Source organism: Streptopelia decaocto (genome assembly GCF_964273445.1).
Source record: "Streptopelia decaocto genome assembly, chromosome: 2".
Taxonomy (NCBI): Eukaryota; Metazoa; Chordata; class Aves; order Columbiformes; family Columbidae; genus Streptopelia; species Streptopelia decaocto.
In genome coordinates, this window is record NC_138655.1 from 113,013,807 (window position 1) to 113,026,249 (window position 12,443).

General features: G+C 36.6%; 1 protein-coding gene across 5 annotated transcripts in view; it reads right to left on the minus strand.

The window, feature by feature from the left end:
- Positions 1–84: 84 nt before the first annotated feature.
- Positions 85–12,443, minus strand: part of STARD3NL (STARD3 N-terminal like) — a 31,832-nt gene continuing 19,473 nt past the window's right edge. For 2 of the 5 annotated variants that reach the window (XM_082045755.1, XM_082045756.1), the window contains 8 exons: positions 12,038–12,334; positions 9,851–9,928; positions 7,811–7,888; positions 6,030–6,083; positions 5,810–5,927; positions 3,104–3,202; positions 1,386–1,455; positions 85–575 (listed from right to left, as the gene is read on the minus strand). In XM_082045755.1, the coding sequence (XP_081901881.1) occupies positions 1,403–1,455; positions 3,104–3,202; positions 5,810–5,927; positions 6,030–6,083; positions 7,811–7,888; positions 9,851–9,928; positions 12,038–12,262 (705 nt within the window). In that variant the 5' untranslated portion in view covers positions 12,263–12,334 and the 3' untranslated portion in view covers positions 85–575; positions 1,386–1,402. The remainder of the gene's footprint in view (positions 576–1,385; positions 1,456–3,103; positions 3,203–5,809; positions 5,928–6,029; positions 6,084–7,810; positions 7,889–9,850; positions 9,929–12,037; positions 12,335–12,443) is intronic. The other 3 variants (XM_082045758.1, XM_082045757.1, XM_082045759.1) reach the window with 3 other exon arrangements.

The following is a 12,443-nucleotide window of genomic DNA, read 5'->3' on the forward strand; positions in this document are numbered from 1 at the left end:
AACTGGAATCCTCATTGCCTCACAAGAAATAAAGGAGTGGTACGTGCAGATTTTAAGTTGATAATGCAACAAAATACCATAATGTATCACCCATGTTTTAACATTTTTATTTTAGAAAGTGAACATATCCATTAAAAAAGAAAATGCATGGAGTTAAAAAAAGTAAACATAAAACTAATGACAAATTTGCAATAACATAAAATAATTTTACCTAGCAAGTCCCAACAATCATTAAATATACTTCCACTGTGGAGAAGTTTTACTTCATTATATTACCAGTCTCTCGATTAGGTACACAAGACAACACTTTTCAGTAATTACCTAGTCATGAGAAGATCAACTTCAGGAATCACTGAATAATAATACATCATGGACAAATATTTTCATACCACCTTGGAGGCAACCTAATATACATATGTCAACAAGGAACATCTTCGTGAGGTATTACAGTACATGGGAACCATTCCCTTTGCTTTCCAATGGACAAATTCTCCCGTCAGCAGCTCCACCAGCAAGTCTGCCACACTCTCTTGCCAGTTTCCAAACCCCAAGAACTTCCCTCAGAGATTTTCTTCCTGTAACAGATCACACAAGTCAGGATGAATGAAGATGCAAGACAAGACAACAGATCTTGAAAATGGGGAGGCTGAAAAGGTCATCCACTCTTCCAGACAGGCACTAGACTATTTCAAATCAGAAGCTTCAGCTTCTCAAGAACATGTAATACCTCCTCTATCTTGAGCTCTGCCACGTGTGGTGAAGTCAAAGCATGGGGCATGATAATTCCAAAAGTAAATGAAGTGATTTCCAAAATAAGGAAATCATGTCTCATATTTAACTGACGTACACTACAAAAATCTTAAGATGCAGCTGCTCCAATGTAACCCATTTGTAGTATTTAACAGACTGAGGGGAAATATTGAAGTAGTTTTGCCCATGCAATCTCCAAGATGAGTATATTTGTCCTAGATCTAAACTAAAAGAAAATTTCTTCCTAGCCCCCTTGCATTGCCATCTCCAAAGAAATATGTCTCCCTGCTTCCAAGATAAGGAGCTTTTACATAGCTGGTCCACCACTGTCCTTTCCAGAACAGATAAACAAATAAATGCTGGAAGTTTTCCATCCTGAGCCTGCAGCCTTTTACACTGTACTCCAGAACAGCGCTCTCAGACCCTGAGCCTGGCCTAACCAGAACTCAGCAGCAGAGGAGCCCAACTACAGGCTCTCAAGAGCCTGGCAGGATTTCCTACTTGAAGGCTGCTAAGACAGACATATTTGGTTCAAAGATGATGAACTCTTAAGAGTTGGCCCACTGTTCAAATTATTTGGGAAGGAAATAAAAACTATTTTTAGGAATACCCAGGTTCTGTGCAAAGGAACTTACCTGCTTTTTCATATTTGCTATACAACTGGTTTTTCACTGTCTTGTTTTTCTTCAGAGTCTTCATCAGATCCTGAAAAGGAAGATAGGAATCAGTTGGGAATAGTTTATCTCTAGTATTTTTCCAATCAATATGTAAGGTAAGTAAACCAAACATTATCCTCTTAGAACACTCTCTAATTTGCCTTATTTGAAAGAAATGCAGAATTTTGAAGAAAATATCTTTACTTGTCAGATTTTTTTTTCTGTATATCATCTAACAGTTTCAGAATACTTTGCAGCTACTAGTGTCTATATGTTTTAGCTTGAATATATTCATTTGATTATTTCTTTTGCTTCTCATACCCATAAAGGGATGCTTAAACTAATTAACTTGGCATTTAGGGCAGATGAGGAGAACGCACATGAGCTGTTACTGAAACCCAAGTGACAAGCAGCCATTCAATAAGCTGACACAATAAGTGGTAGCACAATCATATACCTGTAGTCACCACATGCATGCTGAGGCACAACAGCCCACTGCACGTGCAACACCCACTCAGCCAAACTGCCACGCAAAACATGTTTGCTCCACTTACACCTCCTCTTACACTGTATGTTCTGTTGCCAAAAATATCCCAGGCTGAATCCAGCATAATACTTCCAATCATTATTTCTCAAAACAGACTCACAGCTTTAACTAAAATATGTTTTAATTTTGAATCGTTATACTCAACGTTGTATTAATGCTTCGCCATCCCTAGATGGAGCTCTAACGCATTCATTATGCCAAGATGCTCAGCAACCATAGAGACAGCCATTCAACTGAAAAACATCAACATTTATCACTCCACAATGCAAAACAGGCAAACGTATCAGGAGCAATTAGCAGATATTATTTTAAATATCTTGCATAATATGGCACAGCTTTACAGAAGAGATTCACATTTTAAGGTAAAAAGACTGACGTGGGATTTGAAGGTTCACGCTATATCCTCAAATAACTCAAATCTACTCAGCCCTTAAATAAATTACTTATTTCCTTGAAATCATTGCAAACACATTCTTAAATCTTGCAGTATTTCCATTTATTATTTGCTTACGTGGCTCATAACTCAACTAGAACAAAGCACATGATACGCAGAGTTAAGATGGAATTAACACTTGCCCCCAGTTTAATGTACGCACACAGCTAGCCTTTTTATACAGAGAAGGCTTTTTCTTTTTGCTATGAGACAGAAAAAGAGCCTCTGACTGAAATTTCAGTTTGCTTTAGAGCAGTTTCAGGTTCACTGTCTACCCCAAGATACTGTAAAGTACCAAGTTCAGGCTGGATTTAATAGTGCATTGCAATGCAAACACTATTGCTAGCAGATAAGAGGTGACATAATATCTCAAGTTGGAAGGGGTCCATAGGGATCATCGATGGAAGAAACAAACAATAACCGCCTCCTTTCAGTTGCAGTACCATTTTCTTTCAGATTTACATTGCTTTTAAAACCTTTGGGGTATGTCAGAAGCCCCATTAACTATGCATATTGTAATTCAACTGATAGGTAGTAACTAAACTGAATTACTGAATAAAAAGAGTCTTTCGTTTTAGGATTGTAAAGTACACTTTTCATTTAAAAAGGGGAATACTTTTCCCTTCACTCTTCCCTCACTTTACACTCTGAGGAGGGAGAAATACACAGGAGTTCAATGTCAATACAAAAAATCATTCACTATGTGAATGCAACTACCTGCTACAGATTCAGGAGGAGAATAGAACTGTCCATCAGAGAGGACTCCTGGGTGAAGAAGAGCTGCTCGTTCAGAAGCATCCTGTGCTATCAAAAATCCTAAAAGAAATAATAATAATTAAAAAAACAAACAACAAAACAAAATACAAATCCTTAATGCTATCACATAGCATCTTAAAGATCAAGTAATGATGAAGAATCTTGAAGACCGATGTGTCGTATTAGCGTCCCTAACAAGTTCTATCAAAAAATATCTCACGAAAAGGCAAACTGTGAATTTAACATTTATGTCTTACGCATAACTTCAGGCAGCTAAGGAGACACACGCCAGCAAAACAGAGGTACTGTATACATGAATTAAAGAATCCTTCCTTCTAATCTGTTCATCAGTATCCACTGGCTAACTAAAACTCTGAAATATGTATTTTTTTTTATCATTGAGCTGCAACACATAACCAAATGAATTATTTTCTCACTTTGTCACTATAAGAGTCCTCATTAATGGCTTGCTTGCACTTATCTCTCTCGACATAGGTAGTTATTCCAACCTTCAACTCCTTTTAGATGAAACCTCCAGTTTCATCTAAAATCAGGAAAGTGATTGGGAAATGACATGGGGCTTTTCTGGTGTGTTTAATACAGGATAAAAACCAAAAAGGGTTGGGAGAGAAAGTAATTCATCTCATCCTTGCTGCCATCAACAGGTATTCTGATAATAACAGGGCAGAGATGGCATTTTGGGTCAACATACGGATATTAACTCCCATCCTTTACTATCTGTCACATGAAGACTGATGGGGAAAACAAATAAAACTTTTACGTTTTACTGAATCAGGAGAGCTATCTGAGGTAGACAGCAGTTCTTAAAACAACACTTTACAACTCAAAATACTATTTCTTCATTTCATTTTAGTTTATTAACTAGTTCTGTTTTATTAACAAGTTGGACTTGATGATCTTAAGGGTCTTTTTCAACCTAAATGATTCTATGATTCTGTTATTCTATGAAGTCTCCAAAGGAGACAACTATTTTACTTCTATTTCCACTATGTCAAAAAGAGGAATGTCAGTCTCCATACTTAACAAGTCACAAGATACTAGAAGACATATACCGGGTGGATTTTAGATTTAAATCCTGCTCACAGAAGGAAACTTCTAGAGCTGGAAATCTTCAGTGAAAAGACAGTTTAGTGTGGGTTTTTCTGTTATTTTGGTTTAGTGTTGTGTCGGGGTTTTGTTTGGTTGGTTTTGGTTTGTTTTTTTTTGCTGTTTTGTGATTAAACAAAACACAAAACCAATCCAACCACCACCAAACAAACAAAACCCAGTAAGGTTTCTACTCCCATGAAAGACAGGAGAGAAAAATACCTGGTCAAAAATAAAAAAAATATTAAAATCTGGCTTCATTATCTGCCTAGATTTAAGAGGAAATAAGGCACTATATAAGTACCACCACACAACACAACCATGCCTAACTTTTGTCTGACTTAATTGCTTAAAACCAGCATTTTCCAGCAAAACCCCGTCTCTTTGGCATATATGCAAAGTTCAAATTAAAAGCACATACTTCTGAATAAATACCATTGATTTCAAGGAATGAAGAAAAAGAAAGTATCTTTGCCTATAATATCTCAGTTTTATGAATATGATCATCAAGTATTTATATGTGTATGTATTAAATGCTTTGTCCATGAATATTCACTATAAAACATGTAAACGTCTCTGAATTGGTTAGATTTCTATCTTTTGAGATAAAGGTGTGATGCAGCTGTATCTCCTCACTGTACCCCCCCTTCAAAGAAAAAGGTACCCCAAGTTTCTGTTTCTTTACGCAAAACCCAACGTACTCATTCAATCAACTTCTTTCTTAGAGTGGTGGAAAAGATGACAGAAGGGGCCAAAACAGAAAGACCACATTTCAGAGCTCTAAAAAAATTGAGTAATCCATGCCCATGTAAAGTTTTCATTTTTAAGTAACAGGCGCTGTGCCCTTCCAACAGAGTTTCAGACTGCACTTCAGATAGTGATGAACAAACAACAGGTTCACTGTACAGTTACTCTCCTGCTGTTGATACTAACAAAACATCTGTAGGAGAAATCTATGCTTTCTCTTCCTCACCACTCAAGCAATACACTCTTTCAACTAAATCAGTGGGTTTCCTCCATTTAGTTGAGTACACTGAGCATCAGATGACCTGCTGCCTCATCTTGAAGAGGCTGAAATTCATACTTGTTCTGGTTTCATTCTGTCTGTGCATGAAGCAAACTCTTCACAATACTGCTTTGCTTTCCCTTTTCCACCTCAAAAGAAAAGTTAGTGACATGGAGCTGGTTATTGTGCCTACTCTTCCTAAAAGAGGAACCAGCAACTTATTCTACGCATTATGCGCCCCCCCAAAAAACTTAGAAGCCCAAGTCAGTTAAATTTTCATGTCTTAAGGATACAAAATTATATACGTTCCTGAGTGCTTGACAAATTACTTATCTGGCCCTTGTAACTGTTAACTTCGCCTCCTTAAATTCATTAAAAACCTAGTTTGTTGAAGGCACATGTTTCTTTTTAGAAAAAGAAAAATCAAGCCATATGATTTAATTTTTCCCACAGCTCTTCATATTTTGAGAAGCTAAAAGAAGCGTTCTTCTGCCAGGTAACACAGGATCAAATGTTGCCAAATGCAGTGACTGAAGGGTAAACCAAAAGCTTACTGTTCTCTTCTTCAGCTTCTTGTGGTAACACTTTAAAGTCCAAGAACCAAGTTTCAATCCAGGCCAGTATGAAGGATATGATGGGTAGCACGTAGCCAAAAGCACCCTGTGAGAACAGCTTTAAGGAAACAAAACCACACAAAATTACAGAAATTACCCACAAGAATCTCACTTTCAAGAAAACAACAAAGTAAAACAAACATGTGATTAGAATATGTACCTGGGAAATAATTACTTTTGCTAATAAAAAGGCACTGGTCACTGCTGTTGTAAACTGAAAGAGACAGGGTAAAAACAGTTAAGGCTAATCACTGGATTTACTTTCTCATTTCTGCCATTATCTATCAGTTACAATTTTAAATATTTACTAACAGCAGCAAGATAATAGATTAATAAAAACATATTGGGTATGACAGAATTCAAGTACTATTATAATAATCTTCTCAATATAAGTAACTTTTAATACAGACATGTCCAAATGTTGAATTCCACATAACAGATAGGCAGTATAGACGCTGCACAGATGCTGTTATATAAATTGAAATACTACTGTAGAATGAAGATGCAATATATTATTCATCAAGTCCCTTAAAAAAAAAAATCATCTACCTATGTATTTGGGAAAAAGCAAACAGCAATTGCTCCAAAAGCTTTTTACTACCATCCAAATCCAAAGATCCACTTCAAATGACAAAACATCTTTGCATGAGTAAATTTGAACTAATATTTAAATTCACATAATGAGATTGTGTAAAATTAATCACTTTGAAGACTTGATGTTCCCTGACATGTAAAAAACGGTACGCTGCATAAAACACTTGATTAAAAAAAAAAAAAAAAAAGCATTGGACAAATCCTGTTCACGTAAGCAATGCTTCTAAGTGCATTTGTGTCCAGCAATACTTTAAATAATAGCAGAACCCAACTAGCTTCTGTTAAGCACAGGTAGGATTTTAAGATTACTGGTTTCTGCAAAACCTTCAGTGAAGTTTTATATATCTGTTTTTTACCACTGTGATGGGTTCACTCTCAGCACCTCTCAACCAACAGCATCACATTGGAGGATGTTATTGGAAGAAATACTCTGAAGGTACACAACTAAGAGTAAGGGATTCTAACAGGCATGCACTTAAAAATAAACACAGAGCAGCAGTTATATTATGCATGTGTTTGTGCCATGCTAATAATACAATTAAAAAACCCCATGATATGTAATCTCAGACTACTAAACAAACTGTATGCTGCTCACTTGAAGAAAATTATAAATGAAAACATTCTACATGCACCTACCAGAGTGTAAGGGGAAAAAAAGTCTAAGATTTGCAAATGTACCAAGCCAGCAACGTAGCTATTGTTTTACAATCTATAGTACTAACTGGTAGAAATATGAATTTGTCATCAGGTTATGCATTCTTTCTCATCTACACAGGACAGCTGCATAGAAGATCTTTGGTCCAATCCACTGAAAAAAATTATCATTACCCATAGTTGCCAAGAATTTATTTTCTAAGAAGGGATGCATATTCAACATTTTGTATGGGAGCATGAAGCAATACAAGTGCTACTGCTCAATGGCTGGCACCTAAAACTAAAAAGCCTAGAATGTGGGAGTTAATGGACAGCTGGATCTCTGGTACAATAACACCAATTCTTCTTTTTGAAATACAGATCACAATTTCATGTGCAAATATATTTCAAACATCGATTAACAAGTCAGATGTAACAAGTGGTTATGATTAGCCATCCATACTGGATTCAAAATAAGTCTTTGATTTGTATTAACATGATACCTAATAAGGGACCACACCCACTCTGCTATTAAATTCTTGTCTTTAGGCTGAAAATCTTCCAGAACAGAAGTTTTTAATCTGTTACTGTACAGCAAATTTTTATATATAGCATCAAGATGATTCTTAACATACAAGCGTTAAGAGGCATCTAAATTTTTTTTCTGTTTGGTCCATTCTAGTTAAAACTGCATTATGCTTGGCTACTACTCACAGCTATTGCCCACCAATGGCGCAGTCTGCACATTGCATATGCAAGTATTAACACCTTAAATCGAAAGACTGCCAGTAGCTATAGAGAAAGGAAAAAAATATTTGTTGGTTAATTCAGAACAAAGAAGAACCACAAGATTCTGAGCTCACTGAAAATACTAACTGCTTACAAAACAACTTAAAACAGGGCAATCTAAGTTCTGCTGTCGAGAAACAAATTGGAATGTGTGCTTATAAACCAGAAACAGAACATAATTCCCCATTTGTAAAGCTAACAACACTACTCAGCCTATGCCTATGTAGGCTCAAATATGCAAGCATGTGCAATTCCACAAGTAAGTTAGAAACATAAGCAAGCTACACAAAGGATGTTCATGATCATTTTACCCGACTGGAATCTAGGCAGCTAAATCTAGATGCAGTTAATCCAGCAAATACCTTGAGCATCACTTTGCATCCCACTAATCTTAGTGGCATGCTGCTGCACAAGAATGTAATAAAAAAAACTATAAAAACTTCACAAATGCAACTGCAAAATGGGAAGAGTTTTTAAAAACAATTTTCTACTTACTGTATTTTTAGCATTTATTGACATATTAGTGCTGCAACAATCAATTATTCTTTATGGAGATACCTGCAGAAGCAAGCCATTCCAAAAATTTTGCAGTAAAGAAAGGTAAGTTACAGTATTTTTAGGCCAGAAAATGAAATTAGTAGCTGACAGATGAGAGTTTTGAGTCCGAGACCCTAGCCCTCATTTGCCTCCAACTGTTAAAAGATGTGTTCAGAATCTAAAAAATGTGAAACACTAGAAATGAATAGAAATCATGGACAGACATGGCAGAGGTACATTGAACCCATTTAATCTTATGCAAATATATACGTTCCAGTGATTTGTAGCAGAAACACAAGAAATCCTGTATTAGCCCACAAATCATTTTGCAGAATTCAATCACATACTTCCGTCCCCAGAAAAAAAGTCTATTATTTTGTACTACATGTTTTTAACCGTTGGTTGAACTACAGGGCAAAATAATTTCCAGGGCATCAACATTTACAGGTAACATTTTTTACTTTCTGCAGTAAGGTATATATCGGGGAGAACCTGATAGCAAATTAATTATGGGAGAGAAAGCAAGAAGCAGCATAGTTTGCTAGCATATGAAGGTCTTGTGTCCAGTATCTCATTCCATTTGACACAGTACATGGTTCAATACAGAAGCAAGGACAGGTTTTTACCCTAGTTTCAAAGAGGCATTCTGGATAGAGTCATCAATATAATGATACCAAACCAATTCACCTCTGCCAGGCAAACAAGATCTGGGAGAATTAATGATCTTGTAAAAACACGGGGCCGTTTAGAAGAACTGTAAAGAAACAGCTTTTATTTAGACATCAGTGACGTGGTCCATGCAGTGCAAAATGCATTGCAACTACAGAGTTACAACCTTGCTGAAAGGCAAATTTCCTAATGCAGTAGGAGTTCATCCCATGTGCTTAAGGTGCTTATACATAGTAAAGGAGAATTGTACCTCATGTCATCTGGTTTTAGTAGAACATTAAAAAGTCCTGATTGAGTTAAAACACAGAAATCTGAAAAAAAATGACCTATACAGGCCAACCTGAGACTAAGTCTTTCCTCACTGCAACTGACTTATTTCTGTGGGAGGACAAAAATGCCAGTTTAAACAAAACGATTTTACAGCTGCATAACTATTGGGATTGGTCTTTTAATGAATTATCTTTACGTTGCATCAGTCTCATATTCTTGATTGAGTTTTTCATCTGCTCTTCCACCACCCCCAAAGCAGAAGATGCAATTTAAGTGTGCCTAAGCATCTCTATCCTCAGGCTCCACGAGCCTGCTGCCAAAGCAGGACTGGGCAACTCCTAGATGGGTGAAATCTGGCACAAGTCCTTCTGGTTTAAATTACCAATAAAAGATCAACCCTTTCACAGGACTCAAACTAGAGAACATATTTGGAAGAAGGAATGTTGAAAATCTATACTTTTCATCTTTTTTTTTTTAAAGAACACTTACAAATATATCAAAATATGAAGAAGAGTAGTCATATTGTAGGACTTCTTTCTCTAAGGTAGTCTCAATGCCTCCTTTTACCTGCAAAGAAAAACCACCACACACAGCTTTAGAACAGAAGTTACTGAAGCCAAAATCCACACAAATCTGAAAGATGAAATTAACAGTTCCCCACTGATGTACAAAACGATCATAAACTAAGTACAGAGGACATATATGCTAAGAATATAAATTTCAAGTTTAGTGTCCTTATTTGTTTTTCATGACTGCATATAATTTTCAAAGTGAAAACATTTAGGATTATGAGCTAGCCTGTGCAAGCTCTATTTCAGAGTGCATCAAAATAAAAGCAAACAAGTTGTTGAGGGAGGAATAAATGATTAAAAGTAAGGTATGTTACACAAATTCAGAACATTTTATGTCTCATAAGGAGGATCAAAACAGCTGATCAAAAAGCCATCCAGAAACTCGCTTTAGTTAGTCACATTTTAGCAAATAGGAAACAAAACAGTCACTGAATTCATACTCCAGATCTTTTCCTTATCAGCATACACACACTTTGTTTCAAGAGGGCAAAAGAAGCCACTGTAAAAAAACATTGAAGCTGCAACTATTAGACCATTCTCCCACAAATAACTAATGCCCAAGTTTAATTCTTTGCAGGATTCAAAACTAGTTCATCCTTGGCGACTGTGTTCTTTTCCAATGGAATGACTCACCACTTTCATGTTCAAACTGGGCTAGTAAGAAAACAATTTAGGATGTATTGGGTCAGAGAATAAGAGAAGCATACATCTGAGATGGGAGCGAAAAACCTTATTGTCCACATCCTATTGTTTTTAATATTAGATTAAATAAGCACTGCATGAAATAGTTATGTAAAGCACTGGAAAACAACAACAACAGAAGGCTTTAATATTGAGTTTTACTATTGTCATCCTTTCAAAGAAAGCAGGTACCAAAGCACACCAGCAACATATCCTCACCATCTCAAAGCAATACAGTCTAGACACTTCCAAATGTCTCCCAACTATAGCGCTGGACTGCCTATGCACTCCAACCCCAAATTTCTTCTATTTCTTCTCCTCTCCCACCCCTCTACAGTCACCTGACAAAAAACTCTCTAAATAAGGCTTCCCCTTGGTTCCTCTACAGCATCAGGTGTGATCATCTGTTTCCAGCATAAATAAGGAAGATCAGCTTCTCCTCTGCCAAGCTGTTCACTGTGCGGCTGCATGAGCACCATGTTAACATAAAGATGAAGAGAGAACCATGACAGCCTTGATTTAGGGTTTGCTTGAACTGCCACAGACCCACTCCCTGAAGTGTTTAAAAATAAATTATACCTAAGCACACTGGATAACAGCAACAAAGGGAAAACAATACTTACAGGAACTCTGGCAGTAATTGTGAAGTCCTGTTACTTATGTACCAGATATGGACAGTCCTAACACAGTCCTATTTGACTTACCAATGAATAAAACTTAATTTAAAAAACAAAATAAAACAAAACTAACCATGCATCAGATCCCAGATTTCAAATGATGAATTCTAATATTATGACTTCAGAAGACAAAGAACTGGTTTTCATTCCTGATGACATTTGGCAGTGTAAGACTCTTGTTTGTAATATATTATCCTCAAAATGAAGCTTTTTAGAAAAAAAAACTGCTAAGATCTTGAGGTTCTGTTATGCTGCAGCATTCAAAATGAAACACCAGAGTTGGTAGCATTTTCTGTAGGGGGTCTTGAATATTCTGAAAGTGCTAATCTGAAAATCTGTACTCTGAGTCCCTCACAAGAGAATCAAACCCAGACCCTGCTCCTCTTAGTTGAACAAGCAGTTGAGAAACTGGCCTAAACAAAGAAACGCATCAGAACACTATGCTGCTTTTCTGAGACAAGCTAACATTATGTACCAGATACAACCGTCTTCCCACCTAGAGAGACAACAGAAGTCTAGCCCCAAAATTACAGCATTCAGACAAGCAGTCTGCTTTCTAAAATAAAATCAGAAAGTGTATTTTTCACTATATCAATGAACTACTTCAACAGTCAGCTCCTGAAACTTCATAATGTCAGATCAATAACCAAGGTTATAACTTGAGACAGAAGAGGGTAACTTAATAACCATTCCTGAAGTGAATAAATAAATTAATAAAGTCTAAAGGCACTGAAAAGAAAACTCACATTTAATTCTATTATCCACAGCAAGGTTATGAATAAGAGATCAAATGTAACAAACAGACAGAAAGTCCTTCTGACATCCGATATGCCTTTCTTCTCTCTGCCTTCATATGACTCAATCCTTGCCATCAGATGCGTTGGGTTGATGGAGGGGACATCCCGCAAGGGAGGACAGGATTCCACGCTGCTACTGTGAGCATTTTCTGCATCACCTGGCACCCGATTCATCCTGGGTCGGCTTAGAGTGGTCTTGTTCCAGTTTCACCATCACTAGACGGCTGATCCATATAGGAAGAATGTCTAAACAAACAAACAAAACCAAAACACATTAGTCACCAAAATCCCAGAATTCCAGTAGGTAATTTCATCTTATCATCTAAGTTCTCTTTTTGCTAAACTGACAACTAAG